General features: G+C 39.2%; 1 protein-coding gene across 4 annotated transcripts in view; it reads right to left on the bottom strand.

Moving 5' to 3' along the window:
• epg5 (ectopic P-granules autophagy protein 5 homolog (C. elegans)) overlaps positions 1-17,437 on the bottom strand; it is a 145,757-nt gene that overhangs the window by 67,482 nt on the left and 60,838 nt on the right. For all 4 annotated transcript variants that reach the window (XM_043687769.1, XM_043687761.1, XM_043687752.1 and 1 more), the window contains exons 15-21: positions 15,104-15,226; positions 12,760-13,019; positions 9,578-9,718; positions 7,915-8,059; positions 3,026-3,223; positions 2,520-2,630; positions 632-754 (exon numbers count right to left, since the gene is read on the bottom strand). In XM_043687769.1, the coding sequence (XP_043543704.1) occupies positions 632-754; positions 2,520-2,630; positions 3,026-3,223; positions 7,915-8,059; positions 9,578-9,718; positions 12,760-13,019; positions 15,104-15,226 (1,101 nt within the window). The remainder of the gene's footprint in view (positions 1-631; positions 755-2,519; positions 2,631-3,025; positions 3,224-7,914; positions 8,060-9,577; positions 9,719-12,759; positions 13,020-15,103; positions 15,227-17,437) is intronic.

The raw sequence follows: 17,437 nt of genomic DNA, 5'->3' as shown, positions 1-17,437 counted from the left end.
TCAAAGTTCCTAACAGTTCTGCCTCATTGACAGAAGAGATCCCAAATAGGGTTCTGAAAACCATTACTAGACACACCCTCCCCCATACTCCCAACACAGTTTTGTTGGGATGCCTGGTATTCTGATCCATAACAGCCATCTTTCCTCTCAGTGATTTTTGTAAATATATTAGATTTTACAACAACCTTCCTTAATTAAGTACACTGTAATCCAAATAAATTACAAGAGACAAACAAAAAAGACATCAAATTCCTATCCTGCTGATCACCAGAAGCAGAAACAATTCCAGGTGAGGATGAAAGAAATGCTGTTAGAAGGGCAGCCAATACTGGTATATTTGGCAATTGTAAATGATAAAAGCACCAAATTTATCGATAACCAAATTCACCAATAAAAGTACCTTCCAGTTATCATATTTTATGAAATCATCCTTTTTGGACATGTTATGACACACACCACCATGGTATGTGGGACTTGAATCTGGAACTTCTGTGCCACAATACACATAAAATCAACAGATTTTGGCTAAATTGTACGCATTCACATAAATTAGTCTTCATACTCAATTAGATTGGTCAAGACACGATAAATCACATTATACACAATTAGCTTACATAGAGTTAATACATACCCTTAAGGCTTGATCTGGAGTAACTGATGGTTTATTGATTAATTCAAATTCCACATATCTACGGAGCTGAGAATCTTCTTCGAAGATTGCCTCCATGTTAAATATGATCCAGGAGAACCACACCTATTTAGAAGAAGTTGGTAAAGCATTGTGATACTGAACAGATATCTAACCTCAGTAATTCAGAAAATGAGACTTCTTTTTTTGCTTTGGTACAATAGCTTCTACGTGCATTCGATGCTTAAAAAACAATGAACGCACAAGTACCCAGTTTTTTCACCCATCCTAAATGTTAAACATCAGCAAGTCATTATACTTTAGAAGAACTCTGCCAAGCATTTATCCAATACCTCCTTTCACAGTAATTTTGACTTCAATTGCTGCACTGTTGGAGGCAAGACATTCTCACAGTTCCCATTTTAAAGTCACCCACTGTGTTACATCTGTGTTGTATTACTGTTCATTTTTGCCTTATGGCACCTGGGGCAGAGATGGAACTATTACTTGATGGCAGAAATTTTCTTTATAAATGTAGACATTGTTAAAGAATGGTCGATCACATTATTATAGTTTGTTAATATAGTTGTTAAGGTTGATAGAAAAACATGTGGAAGTGAATGGTCTGATCAGTAGGGAGCAGAGGGCTCTTGTGGAGCGGTCACAGTCTCCCAACCTAAAAGCCAGGAAGAACTGGGTTCAAATCCAACCTTGTCCAGAGGTGTGTAATAACATCTCCGAATAGATTGATTACAAAGATCTCCATCAGGTTTTGGGTCCTCTTCAGGACCCTACACCTGGACCAGGAGGCCCACGTTCAAGTGTCACCTGCTCCAGAGGTAAAAACATCTCTGAATAGAAAACTAGGTTAAATAAAAAAAAACCAAATAGGGAACAGAGGACTCTTGTGATTCAGTACTATTTCTCTTACCTCTGAGCCAGGGGGCCCAAGTTCATGTCCCATCTGCTCCAAAGGTGTGTAATAACATCTCTGAACCGGCTGGTTAGAAAATATCACAAAAGGGAAGTAGCAGGGATGCCAGTTGAGGTGAGGATGATTAGACTGGGCAAGTTTATAAACTCTCCATGAGGATCTGTATCTTGGTTTCTTTCCTGGCTGTGTTGGTGCAAACACCATCTCCAAGTTGTGCAAAGAACATGCACGTGCTCTGACATGATCCGACATCACAGAAGTGATGAACGTGAACATCACAGAATCAATGGACATGTAGGTGGTACCAAAAGTATGAATAATAGAATTCAGAACCCAGAAGTCTGAATCACTTGAATCCCATATTGATGTTGAGTGATGGGGGTCAGAGGGAAGTAGGAGGAGGAGGAAGAGGAGAAACACACATCAGCAGCCTGTGACATCAATCATCCAGAATGGACAGTGGTTGGATGGCCGAACAAGCAAGTGGCGAGAAACAGCAGATAGGCTGAGTGTTGTTGGAGCTGCAAATGGGGAATTTTCCATCATATCCTTGACTTGTGCCATAATCGACAGGATTAGGGGAGTCAGTTGGTGATCTATTTACTGAAGGATTCTCTACCTCTGGCTGGTTCTTGTCGCTACTGTATTGATAAGGCTAGACAAGTTCAGTTTCTGGTCAAATGTAACCCTTGGATGTAGTTAATGGAAGATACAGTGAAAACAATGCCATCGAATGTAATAGGCAATAGCTAGATTCTCTCTTGTGGACATGATCATTGCTTGGCACTTGTGAGACGCAAATGTTGCTTGTCACTTGTCAGCCCAAAGCCCAATGTACAAGTTATTAAAAATATTTAAAGCAGGCTGTCTTGTTAGTGATGTGATTAGAATTTTAATATATCTAATATATATATATATATGTGTATGTGTGTGCGTGTCGTATAGAAAAGGATTTACCTCAGTTGAAGTGGCACTGCCTTCAATAAATGATGGAGTCAAGTTGCCAGCTAACATCCAGCTCATGAAAGAAGTGAACAATCCACGATCACCATGGTATCCAAGGGCACTCTAAACATTTTATTCAAATAAGAATACCTTTTTAGATATTTATAAGAAACAACACATCATATAACTGGATTTATACAACTGTAACAGGCTTCACTATTATAAATAAGAATTGTAAATGAGGAAACAAATTGACACATTATATGGACAGTCCTAAATAAATAATTAATTTTAATACTGTGCCTATTTTGCAATATAAAATGTAAATATGTGTTAAATGTTTTTAAATGAAAATTCTTAACTAGTTTATGGTTTAAATTCTCTTACTGAACAGTGATAAATGAAGAAAGTTTTTCTAATGATATTTGGCTACTCTTTCATCTGCATGAAACCACGTGTATTCCATGTTCAGCTGTACTAACAGTTTTTTGACTAGTTTGAAGGTTTCTGCAAGATACCTTGTGCAGTTGATAAAGGGACTTTTGCAAACAGTCTTCCTGTTGATAAAGAAATGCCACCTTACAAAGGTTATTCATCAAATACAAAACACTTCTGTCTTTGTGCCAAAGTTGTTGGTTTGTCAAGATCCGAGTCCAAAATTCCAGAACAGCAGCTGCTCCAACTCTGTCAGGTTTATTGTTTTCTGAGATGTGAGTCTGTAAACATGAAAGGCAGTTAATTGATTTTTACAGCATCACATCCAAATGCATTAACTATTGTACTTATGTGAACATAAAAAGTAGTTCTCTGAAATACATCATATAAATGTCTTTCATGACCACTACACATGCTAAATCACTTCATGCCGATTAAGCACTTTTGAATAATCATTATAACAACATAAGCAGCTTGGAGACCAATTTTTGCAGAGCAAATTCCAGCCATGTGATAAAGGCCATGTAATCTGTTTTGTATTGCAAAATGAGGAATAAATATTATCCATGATGCTAGGGATAGCTGCCCCATTCTTCTTTGAATGAGTGTCAGGATTTCTGTTATATCCATCTGAGAAGGCAGACCAGTCTACTGTTGAATCTCTCATCTGAAAGTCATTACTTCCCTATTGCATCAGGACTGTACTGGAGTGTCAGCCTCGATCTTTGTGCTCATGTCCTGAAGTGAGACTTGAATTCATACCCTTCTCAACCAAACAGAATGTGCTACCACGTGAGCCATGACTGCACTTTTACTTGAACATTATCTAGCATTCTTTGTAATACTCAATTTTGACACCATCTTATGGAGAACATACAGAAAAAAAACCTTGAAATTAAAAATTATATTTTGAACCATGTGAAACCTCAGACACCTTAAAGCTAATTCTAGGCAGTTCAAATGATATTTTTAAACCAAATGATTCTTAAAGGTCTGATCTAATTTTTTTTTATTTGTACACAAGATGTAGGAGTCACTCGCTGGGCCAGCATTTATTACCTACCCCTGCTTCCCCATTTACTGCAAGAGTCCACACTTTCAATAAATGCTCAGGGATGCCATCTGGGAAGAAGAAAAATCCAGGAACGCCTTAAAGAAAAGTCAGTTTGATCTTCTGTTGTCTAGTATATCATTATTTAATGCCAGGGAAGTATTTGCCAGCTAATGAGTATGATCTTATTTGCTAAACAATTAAGATTCTCATTATAACTTGTTACATGTGTGTTTAAAGTAATTGAAACTTAAAAGATAGACTTTTGCTTTTGGAGTCCAAATTAAGTAAATGCAAAAATCTGGAAAAACCTAATGATGCGCTGAAAAATTTAGAGAGTAAGAAGCTGATTTTCAAACTGAAGATCTACTCAGAATAAAACATGAGAGGTTAGGATATGTAGAGTAAGAGGGATAAAAGTTTCATGTGGATCACGTGAAACTATTAAGATTTGTTTATAAATTAGTACATCCAAATACAAGTACTTCTTAGAATACAGTAGTAGCAACTAGTCTAAGTGGAAAGAAACCAGACTTTGGATGGAGCTATCCCCAGAACTGAATAAATATCCTGAAGTAGCCAGATTCACCCACCTTGGCACAGTAGGATCTGTTTGCAAGAGATTAAGTAGAAATACTGTCAAAGCTGTCAGGTGACTGTAGATGTCTACGGGATACAGGCATTACTGATCAATTGACTACCCATTCCTATCTATTCTCAAAGATAATGGCAAAAGTCCATCTCCTTCTTCTGCCTCAATTCATGTGGTGAACGTAGAATGCTATTAGGGTAATAAATTACTGATCCAAGTTAGGATGGTTGTGTGCCTTGGAGGAGACTTTTGAGGGAGAAAATACCCAAGGTCCTATATCTTCTTCCTCAGTGGTGCAAGCTGTAGTTTGAGAAGGTTATTAATTCTTCCATGGATGTGGAAGTTATTAATTCTTCCATGGATTGGTAGAGTCCTTGGCCTTTTGTCACCTAATCCTCAATGCCCTCAAACTGTCTGGCTTACTGGACAACAAGTTAACAAGATATGATGGCTCAGATCCTGGCCACACCAAGGCTGACTGGCAGATGTCCTTCCCTAAAGAATAATTAGTTTACCAGACAGGATTTTATAACACTCAACGATAGTGGTCACAGTCACCATCACTGAGACTAACTTTATAATCCAGATTTATGAAATGAATTTAAATTTCCCCAGCTGCCCAGGGTTTGTGTACTTCCCCAGAGGATTAGCCTAAACCTCTGGATTACTAGCCTAGTGACTGCCATAAGACCATAAGACATAGGAGCGGAAGTAAGGCCAGTCGGCCCATCGAGTCCACTCCACCATTCAATCATGGCTGATGGGCATTTCAACTCCACTTACCCGCATTCTCCCCGTAGCCCTTAATTCCTTGTGACATCAAGAATTTATCAATTTCTGCCTTGAAGACATTTAGCGTCCCAGCCTCCACTGCACTCTGTGGCAATGAATTCCACAGGCCCACCACTCTCTGGCTGAAGAAATGTCTCCGCATTTCTGTTCCGAATATACCCCCTCTAATTCTAAGGCTGTGTCCACGGGTCCTAGTCTTCTCGCCTAATGGAAACAATTTCCTAGTATCCACCCTCCACAAGCCATGTATTATCTTGTAAGTTTCTATTAGATCTCCCCTTAATCTTCTAAACTCCAATGAATACAATCCCAGGATCCTCAGCCGTTCCTCATATGTTAGACCTACCGTTCCAGGGATCATCCGTGTGAATCTCTGCTGGACACGCTCCAGTGCCAGTATGTCCTTCCTGAGGTGTGGGGACCAAAACTGGACACAGTACTCCAAATGGGGCCTAACCAGAGCTTTATAAAGTCTCAGTAGCATAACAGTGCTTTTATATTCCAACCCTCTTGAGATAATTGACAACATTGCATTCGCTTTCTTAATCACGGACTCAACCTGCATGTTTACCTTTAGAGAATCCTCAACTAGCACTCCCGGATCCTCTGTACTTTGGCTTTACGAATTTTCTCACCGTTTAGAAAGTAGTCCATGCTTGTATTCTTTTTTCCAAAGTGCAAGACCTCGCATTTGCTCACATTGAATTCCATCAGCCATTTCCTGGACCACTCTTCCAAACTGTCTAGATCCTTCTGCAGCCTCTCCACTTCCTCAGTACTACCTGCCCGTCCACCTAACTTTGTATCATCGGCAAACTTCGCTAGAATGCCCCCAGTCCCTTCATCCAGATCATTAATATATAATGTGAACATCTGCGGCCCCAACACTGAACCCTGCGGGACACCGCTTGTCACCGGCTGCCATTCCGAAAAAGAACCTTTTATCCCAACTCTCTGCCTTCTGTCAGACAACCAATCCTCAATCCATACCAGTAGCTCACCTCGAACACCATGGGTCCTCACCTTGCTCAGCAGCCTCCCTTGTGGCACCTTATCAAAGGCCTTTTGTCAGTCTTGGTAGATAACATCCACTGGGTTTCCCTGGTCTAACCAACTTGTCACCTCTTCAAAGAACTCCAACAGGTTTGTCAGGCACGACCTCCCCTTACTAAATCCATGTTCTAATCCGACCCTGCTCTTCCATTATACCAACATCTCTCCAGTTTCTTTATTTGAGGAAGACCTGTTTCAAAGTTGCTGCAGTATATTTTGTAGCTGATACAACCTGAAGTTTATTGCAGTGTGGTGAAGGGATGTAATGCTTAACATTGAGGAATGGGTGCTGATCAAGCCGGCTACTTTGGCCTGGCTGGCATCAAACTTCAAATGCCTTTGGAGCTGCAGTACACCAGGAAAATTGAGCACAGAATGCCGAGCTTCTAACCTGTTGTAGCCATGGCATTTCTTGTTCAAAGATCTCAAATGTTCAGCTACACAAGAAATCTAACTATGAAATAGTGACTTAAGTGATTTTCCACAATGCATGTAAAGTTATTCATTATTAAGTAACATCCAGCTGATATTGTGTTAACAATAGATCTTGTTCAATTGGGATAAATGCTTTATAACAGTGCAGCTGGAATAGAATCACACATAGAAGTCAGCAGCAATGACCATCCTAAGAAAGGTGACCAGAAAGATTAGTGATCTCTGGTGTGGATTTTCTCTTTCCTGACAGTTGTATAATTTGGTATAGATCAAAGTGGTTGTTCTAGCTATAGTAATGGCATCAAGCAATCAATCACACTGAAGTATTCTCTCACACACAAAACCAGGTTAACTAATCTGTTTAATCTCCATTTTAAATTTCATGGCGAGTGAAACAAATGATCAGGATGTAGCAGTAGTATGAAAGTTGAAGGTGAAATGTCAAACATTTAAAAAAATGAATATTTATAAACAAAATGGATAAATCTGACAATCTACAAATATAGTATTCATTTTCCACAGCCAGAGAGGTTTCTCAATGGTGATAATGAACTTATTAAAAACCTAATTATATGGCAAGGTTTTCATTTCAGCAGCTCTGTTTCTTGCTGGGTATGGTTGTATCCCTTGATGGTAAAATCTGCTTGTTCAAAAGGTTCTACTGCAAGACTAATCATGTGGAAGAGCAATTTCTTATTGGCTTAGTAATTTCTAAATAACTGCAGTCTGAGGGGGGATCCTTTGGAGAACTGGTAGCAACTTTTGATTTCTGTGTTTAATTGTACTTCTGTCCTTTTCAGAGGAGAAATGATGGTAAGCACAGGCAGTTTTGAGGCTAATCTAATCCTGGCTGATTACTGGTTAAAAGTGGCAGTGTTTGCATCTGTGGCAACATGTGACACAAGTACATTACAACAATGATGACACTTCGGAAAACATTTTGAGACATTCTGATGCCAGTGAAGGGTACTACATGAATGCGAGTCAATGTTCTTGGTTTGATAATTTCTTGTATCAATCCTTCATGAGCATTATCTAATTAACTATACCTGGATCATGCTGTTTAACAATTTAATGTTTTCTCCATAGCTGATGCCAGTCAAATGTTGTGCTACTTTCTGGGTCACTTGCTGAGTCATTCCCTGAAGTATACCACTATCAGTCTGCAGAAAAAGCTGCATATACATTAAAAACCTGAAGTAGAGGAAGAAAGAAAGAAAGAGTGAGTTTTTAAATTTGCTTAATATTAAATTTCCTCATCATAATTCAAAACTACATTTGGTGTTGAGACAGAACATAACAGATATTGTTAGTAAACAGTAATACAGAGGTTTTAGAAACTGAGAATAATCATTACTAGGGAAAATGTACAGTGCAAACTTTTGAGATCGAAGACAGACAAATCGCCAGGTCCTGATGGTCTAAATCCAAGTATCTTAATGGAAGTGGCAGCATAGAGAGTGGATTCATTGTTTATAGCATTCCAAAATTCCCTGGATATGAGAAAGGTTACAGTGGATTGGAGAAGTATTTGTGTAACACCCTTATTCAAAAAGGAGGAAGACAAGAAGTGGGAAAACTGTAGACAATTGAGATTAATAAGTATGGTTGGGAAACTGTTAGAATCCATTGTTAAGGAGGTTATAAAAGCACTTTGGAAAGTCAAAACACAATGTACCATGGTTTTATGAAGGATAAATCATATTTGACTAATTTGCCTAGAGTTTTTTCGAAGATATACAAGAAAGGTGAATAATGGGGATCCTGTAGATGTAATATATCTGGACTTCAGGAGGCATTGGATGTTACACAAAAGACTAATACACAAGGTTAAGATCACACATGGTTAGGGATAATTTGTTAGTGGTGCTGTTACATGACGAGTATGGGGAGCTGTTGAAAAGACCCAGGGAAGGATGTACTTTGTTCAACCCCACTTTTGAGTTCTCCTCCACCCCCCCACCCCAACTTTATGCTACCAACGTCACTCCCCACAGGTGTCCCTTCATGATTCCTCTTCATTCAGGCCTCACCATACAACCCCAGACCCCCAGCTGTGTGGGCAGCTGCCACACCTCAATTTGGGGAACCGCCTTCCCCATTTGGACTGAAATGAAGACATAATGCTCAGACAGAGTTAGGCTCCCCAATAATGAGTATTAGCAGACAGCCCCTCCTTTAAAATGAAAAGTGAGAAATTGAGGAAGCAAAAAGAACTATTGGAGATGAATCCTGTGGTCTGAATGTGCTAGTTTAGACAAAAATTAAAAAACTTTCATAACATTAAAACAATTTGAGTGATTTGTGATAGTCTAATTCTTTCAGAATTAATTAGTTAATAAATATCAAGCAATTTTGTGACCTTAATCTTCACTGATAAATATAACTTTTAAAAATGTAATTTAACAGTCAGGTTGCATCATTCAAATCTAGGTGATGATAAATATGACTCAAATAAGAATTTAATTCAAAATTGTTAACAAGTGCATTGAAAAGCGTATCAAGGAAATGTAACATCCAAAGTCAGTATGATGCACACAAACTATACTCTAACTTTAGCAAATAGTTGTTCTGTCTTTCAACACTGAGAAACTTTAAAGCATTTTGTTATTTGTTGTGGAATCGTAAGCCATTACTCTCAACAAGTATATTCTAAAGAAGAATAGGAGAGTTTTATTTTTGAAGCAGAATGTAAGTTAGCTTCTACTTAACTGCTCATTTTTCAGAAGATAATATTGGCATCGGTAGAAGAGTGGCAAGATCTTATCCAACACGTGGACTACTGCTTTAAGATGTTTTGACTGCACAAGTACACCCAGCAAAGGTATTCCTTCAGAGCAGAACTTGTCAATGCTAAAAGATATTTTAAAACATGAGCAGATTCAGACAATCATAATACGGACTTTATATCTTTAATTAAAACCTGTAAGCATTTAAGCTGCTTTATGGGCTACAGCACGCAACAATTAATAGAGGATTCCAGGAGAAAATGCCATGAAATATGTTAACATATTGCCATGGAGATGAAGGCCATGGCACAATATTTTTCCCTGTCACACTAAAATATAAAGAGGAGTTACTTGTCATTTGAACGTGTCTCAATTATGACTATTAATTTTCAACTTTCACAGTATGCAAATGTATAAAAGGATGCTACAGCTACATCTTTCCAAATGTAGCTGACTCACGGTTTAGAAAACAACATTATTTAACTAAGAACCAAGTAATAAAATAGAGATGCAGGGCAAGGTTTTGTGTTGTACCCTGCATTTGGGAGCTGTAGATCACAGTGACCACTTCTGCAGTAAGCTTTGGTTGCTTGAAGAACTCCTGTTCAGAGTTGATGATCTGCAGTCTGAGCTTCAAACCAGAGTGCTGTGTTTCAGGAGACAGTCACACCCCTCAGAATAATTACCTCAAATTTAGTCAGTGGTAAGGGACAGAAGGGTGCATCAACAAGGAGTCCAGGAGGTCATGCTGAAGAGGCCCGAGTCCTTGAGCTTGTCGAACAGATTTAAGACTTTTGGTCCTTAAATGGACGAGAGAAGGGATTGTAGGGAAGATGTGCAAATTGATCATAGCACCATGGTATGGAGAACCATTCAAGAGTGTTGTCACCTTGGGGTGGTATGGTGGCACAGTGGTTAGCACTGCTGCCTTATAGCACTAGGGACCCAGGTTCAATTCCCATCTTGGTGACTGTCTGTATGGAGTTTGCACATTCTCCCCATGTCTGCATGGGTTTCTTCCAGATGCTCCAGCTTCCTCCCACAATCCAAAGATGCGCAGGTCAGGTGAACTGGCCATGCTAAATTGCCCACACTGTTCAGGGATTTGTAAATTAGTTGCGTTAGTCAGAGGTAAGTGCAGGGTAGGGGAATGAGTTTGGGTGGATTACCCTTTGGAGGGTCAGTGTGGAATTGTTGGGCCCAATGGCCTGTTTCCACAGTATACGGATTCTATGAAGTGGGGAGAAAAGAGAAATTATGTTGTAATTGGGGATAGTATAGTTTGGGGTATAGTTCCCATTTCTCTGTGGCCAAGATTGAGAGTCTTGAGTGCTGCCTGCCTGGTGCTCAGGTTAAGAATGTCTCATCTGGGCTGCAGAGGAACAGAGTCGAAGGGGAAAGATCCAGTCGCTATGGTCCACATAGATACCAATAATATGACAGAAAGAGGAAAGAGACTAAACTAATCATTGACATTTAGAAGAATGAGAGGTGATCTCATTGAAACATAAGATTTTTAAGGGGGTTGACAGGATAAATGCTGAAAAAATGTTTCCCTGCATTGGAGAGTTTAGGACCAGCGAGTATAGTCTCAGAATAAAAGGGTGCCACTCTATGACGGAGATGAGGAGGAATTTCTTCCCTCAAAGAGTTAAGTGTCTTTGGAACTCCTTGCCACAGAGAGCTGTGGGGGCACAGTACTTGCGTATATCTAAGGCTGAGATCGACTGATTCTTGATCAGTGGGGGAAATCAAAGGTTATGGAGGAAGGACAGGAAAGTGGACATGAGGAATGTTGAATCAGCCATGATCCTATTGAATTGTTCAGCAGACCTGAGGGGCTGAACAGCCTACTCCTGTTCCTATTTCTTACGGTCTTTATTTAAATGTTCTAAAAAGCTGTATAGTAAGAATTATTGCCCTGATTGACATATATATGTGGACAGGCACATGGAGAGCAGTGAGTTGAGGGGTGCGTAGGTTAAGTTACTATTTTTTACATTAGGATTAAACCTCGGCACAACATCGTGGGCCAAAGGGCCTGTTCTGTGCTGTACTTTTCTATATACTATTTATTGGATACTGTGTACAATGCGAGAGGATAATATCATATCCAGTTTTAACAGCATCCATGATCAACATCTTGCTGCCCAGATTCACACATGTAGAGTTTCAAACTCCAGCACAGATTCTTGACTTTGGAGTAGGAGCAGCAAGGCGAACAAAACTAAGGTGATGGTCATCAGTGACCTTCACTCCATTTTAAGGTCAGAATTTAGCATGTCAGCTGGGAAGTGTAAATTGCTTAGCACCATCTGCGTTTTCGTACATTTAAGCAGTGTCCATAATCTAGTAAAACCTGGACAACATTTGGGCTTGGGCTGATTTATGACAAGTTACATTTGTGCTCCACAAGTACCAAGCAATGACTTGAAAATATATTGTTATTCCTTTACTGTTGTCAGGTCATATTCCTGAATCTCCCTTCCTTACAGCACTGGTTCAACAATATCCTTTAGGGAAGAAAATGTGCCATCCTTATAATGCTTGGCAATATTTGACTCCAGACCACAGGAAAGTGTTTGATTCTTAACTGCCCTCAGGGTAATGACGAACGACACAGCAAATTCTGGTCTAGCCAGAGATGCCCAAATCCCACAAACAAATAAAAAACAAACATCAACTTGCTGCGGTTCAAAAAAAGCAACTTACCATCAGCTCTCAAGGACCTATTAAGAATGGTTAATAAATACTAAATCTTATCCCATGGAAAGAAAAAAGAAACTCTGCACAAATAATTCCCCAATGTCAAACAACGTGACAATATTATTGGCAAGAGAAAATAACTGAAGACAAGTTCAGCGTTGTTGTATTACATAACCCAAAGGTGAAACAGGAGACCTGGAAGCCTTCAAAAGGAACTGTTTCTTGACCGCCCCCTTTTGATTGATATAGGGGTTGGATTTGCTGGAAAATTATTCAATTAAACCTGTTGGACTATAACCTGGTGTTGTGTGATTTTTAACTTTGTGCACCCCAGTCCAACACTGGCATCTCCGAATCATTATTCAAAAACGTTAACACTTCTTTACAGTAACCTCTTTTTTTTCAAAGATGCATAGCTAATCTTACTCTTGAACATGACATATACTATTCACATCATACCTGTGACCTATTGATGTCATTGATAATGCAAGATAACAACCAATAGGAATGCCACCTTTCACAGCTTTAGAAAGAGGATGGAAGTTAGGCGACTCATTCAATTCAGGCGCAGTAAAAGAGCTGTTAAATGGTGACTGATCCTGGGTACTGCAGGGTTGATTATTGCACAACTTCAGCCGAACAACCAATTCCCATGCCCAATGATTAAATAATGCCTCAGGAGTCTGATTCAGGCGAACAACATTAGCCAAATATGACACCTATAATTAAAAGATCAAAAGTGTTAATATGTAGTAGCAATACAATTCAAATGTTTAATTAGCACAAGATTATTACCAAGCAAAAGTTTGGCTCACTGCATTACAAATGACTGAAGTATATGGCAAAGTTTTAATATCATTATGTTAGGAATAATATGGTGACACTTCTTCATTTTATTTAAAAGAATTTCTTGATCCTCAATAATGTCAATACAAAAGACTTTGCACAAATGTCCCAAGGTGCCTAGTAATACAAATGTCAGTCTTTAACCATTTTGATTCATTCCATTTGATATCAAGTTGGCTGAGTGCATTTGATACGGAAACATCAATGGGGCGCTTACACCATCCTAGATGTTGTGCAGAAGATTCCAAACCTAGTTGTGCTAGTAGCCATGATATTCCAGTATAACTACAAAAAACAGGCTGTTAGTGTGGGAATTGCTCATGTACAACCAGTCCACAAATAAAAGGACAAATTCAACCACTCTCTGTTCACTTCACTCTGTCTAATCTCAAGTATCAGCAAAATGACAAAAAGTGTAATTGACTATTATGATCCATGATTTCCAGGATTGTTATGGAAATATTAACATTTATTCATGAGCACAGATAAAAATTTGAAATTTGGAAACCAGGTTTAAACCCAGCTGGACTCTGCAATTACAAACTGCAGAGCAGGAACAAACAGCATTCATGCAGCCTGGCCTTGGACAACCAACTTCATGTCAAAATCAGACAGGCCTTGAACTGCCTGACCAGGTGCTAACTGTTTCAGAGAGAATGTTCTTTCTACGTCCAGTGAACCTGCTTTGTTAGAAGAATGTTACGCAGACTTGGTGGCACCCAGTTTAAGGCCATGCTTTGCGATCTACAAATATGGAAGATAATCATTTCATTGAATCCTCTTGCTCCTGCCCATGTTAGTATTGGACACAGGCCACAATATCTTCCTGAAGAAGGGCTAATGCCCGAAACGTCGATTCTCCTGTTCCCTAGATGCTGCCTGACCTGCTGCGCTTTTCCAGCAACACATTTCCATCTCTGATCTCCAGCATCTGCAGACCTCACTTTCTCCACAATATCTTCAAGAGCATGAAGAGGGAGATAAAAGGTGCAGCTTTGAGCCTCAGCATTCTGCTTTTGCATCCTCAATGACAGCATCTCCAAAGAGCACCTTTGACTGGCAGCCGAGTTACACTGCATCCATCTATTTCAGTCTTAGCACTTGGCTCACAAAGCACCCTGTGTTGTTGCATTCTTTAATGCTGACATCCATATACAGAGGAACCTCGATTATTCGAATACCAATTATCCGAATGAGATCTCGAGGTCCCGATAGAAACATTACATCAAAGATGTGTTTCCAACAGTGATCGCGTCTTTTGTTTACAGTGATTAAACAGGCACCATCTTCAAATGACTGACCTCCCGCCCTCTCTCTCTCTCCACACTTTCCCTGGAGGTCTATAGAGGGGTGTACTCTTCACCTCCGCAACCACTCCCCCCCTTTTCCCAGATAATCTCTTCAACATTGTCCTGTACAGGGCAAACATGAAATGTATCAAAAAGTTGCAGTAAAACGTTGTGTGTGTGTGTGCTATTTAGAGACTTACCGTACAAAGGCAGCTGTAGCAGCAGCAGCCTTGTTGTTGGTGTACAGTCTGGCTGCCCCGGAGAGGGGGTGGGGGGTGGTGTTGGATGGGGTTTGGGGGGGGTGGGGTCTCATGCGCTGTGATGCTGCCTTATCTTCTGAACAGGGAGCAGACTTTTGAAACTCCGAGCCCCAGAGGAAAAGCATTTAAATCGATTAACCGAATATTTGATTATTCAAACGAAATAGTGCCGCCCATCTTGTTCAGATAATCGAGGTTCCCCTGTACTTATTTTGAAATAATATGCAGATTAACAAAACTGCATTTCTCACATCTGACAGGCATTACAGTCAGCATATGCAGTCACTTCTTTATTTAGGCATTTTATTTGATAACTTTTATAATAAAAATATGCAAAAATATTTTGGAATATTTCACACATACTATTTCATAACATTGTTCAACTCGTGGGATTCTTGCATGTGTTACCTGTTTTATACTTTCAGAGATGAATCCACTGTAAGGCTTATCAGTGAGGTACTTCTGATATACTTCCAGAACCATCAATGCTACTTCTGTGTGAAGGGAAGCATCAAGTGCAAGGGTTGATTGCTATAAAATAAAACAAAATAGTACTTCAGAGATATTACTCTGTGTCAAAACACCTTAATCTGCATAACAGTTTTAAAATTTTCAGGTAAAATGTTTCTTTAATGATCTAACAAAATTACTTTTCATTACTTTTTGTAATTGTGTCCTATTTTTGGAGTATACTTTGAATTAGTATACTTTTTATTCCCAGAAAGGTCCCTTGTAATTCTATTTTAGTGTAGTTTGGATCCAATATACCCAGGACCAGATTGCCTATATCCTAGGGTCTTAAAGGAAGTGGCAGCAGAAATAATCCGTAACTTAAAATATTCTAAAATTGCCAGAAAGGTTCCAGCATATTGAAAAATGCTAATGCAACACATTTATTCAAAAGAGAGGGAAGCAGAAAGTAGGAAACCGCAGACCAGTTATTTAACGTGTCATGGTAAATTATTCGAATTCATTATTATGGAAATAATAACAGGACATTTAGAAAGTCAAAATACAATCCATCAGAATTAGCATGGTTTTATGAAGGATAAATCATAACGACTAAGTTGCTTTGAAGATATAATAAGCAATATGGATAATGCGGATCCTGTGGATTTGTAAATCTGGACTTCTAGAAGGCATTCGATCAGGTGCCACATAGAAGATTGATACAATAAGTTAAGATCACATGCAGTTGGAAGCAATTTATTACCTTGGATACAGCATCAGCTAACGAACAGAAGGCAGAGAGTGAGATAAATGGGTCTTTTTCCAGTTGGTAAGATGTAACTAGTGGGGTGTCACACGGTTCAATCCTTGGGCCCAAACTACGTACAATCTATATTAATGATTTTGTTGCGGGGATAGATTTGTAGATGACACTAAAATAGGTGGGAAAATAAGGTGCAATGAAGAAATAAGAAATTTACAAATGGATATGGATAGGTTTAGGAAATGGGCCAAAATTTGGCAGATGAAGTCTAAAGTGGATAAGTGTGAGGTTATCCATTTTCATTGGAAGAATAGAAAGGCAATTTATTATCCAAAGAGAGACAAACTCCCGCGAGTTTCAGTGCAGATAGATCTGAATGTCCTTATGCATGAATTGCAGAAAACAGGTAGTTCTCCTATAATGCTGTAGTTGCATTCCAGCGAAATCTCACTTAATACAAAATTAAGTAATATAAATAATGGGGCCTATGGGAAAAGTGGGGCTGGGGCAGACGAGCAAAAAATATCACTTACGATAGCTTAAAAATCACCCAAAAGTCTAGCGCAAAGTGTAGTGCAGCCTGAATGAAGGTTGAAGTCATATTTATTAATTAAACAAAAGTAAACATAACATAGTACATTTAAAAAATGTAAGAAAACTCTTCTCTTCAGTACCTCTCACACAAAGCTGCTCTGATGGCAGCTGACATTGGGGCATGCGCAGAATGGCATGATGACCAGTGCTAACATCAAGCATGCGCAGAATGGCGCAGACACTTCAGCATATGTGCAGTACAGCACGAAGGCTGGAACTGATGTTGTGCATGTGTGGAACAGCATGGACACTGGTGTATGCGCAGAACAGCACTAAGATTTAGGCATGGACATTGGCGCATTTGCAGAATGAAGCGTGCAAATCAATCCCTTATCATCTCTGTTGGGAAAGTGTTAGAATCAATTATCAAGAAAGCAATATCAGGACATTTGGAAAGTCAAAACACTAAACATCAGAATCAGCATGATTTTAGAAAGGCAAATCATGTTTGACTAATTTGCAAGAGTTCTTCGGAGATGTAACCAGCGAAGTGCATAATGGGGATCCTATAGATGTAATATATCTGGACTTCCAGAAGGCGTTTGATAAGGTGCCATACAAAAAGTTAATTCAGAAGGTTAGATCCTATGGGATTAGGGGTAATTTATTAGCTTGGATAGGTGACTGGCTGATTGACAGAAGACAGAGTGTTAAGATAAATAGGATACTTTCTGGATGATAACAAGTAATTAGTTGGTTGCCACAGGGTTCGGTCCTTGGGTTCCAGCTGTTTACAATCTACATAATGACTTGGATACAGGGATCAAAGGCTCAATAGCCAGATTTGTGGATAACGCAAAAATAGGTGGGATGGTAAATTGCAATGAAGAAATAAGAACCTTACAAATGGATATAGATAGGTTAGGAGAGTGAGTCAAAATGTGGCAGATGGGGTTGAATGTGGATAAGTGTGAGGTCATGGATTTAGGTCAGAA

Source organism: Chiloscyllium plagiosum, chromosome 1 (assembly GCF_004010195.1).
Source record: "Chiloscyllium plagiosum isolate BGI_BamShark_2017 chromosome 1, ASM401019v2, whole genome shotgun sequence".
Lineage (NCBI taxonomy): Eukaryota > Metazoa > Chordata > Chondrichthyes > Orectolobiformes > Hemiscylliidae > Chiloscyllium > Chiloscyllium plagiosum.
The sequence above is the reverse complement of the archived record's forward strand: the minus strand, read 5'-3'. Positions and strand labels throughout refer to the sequence as shown.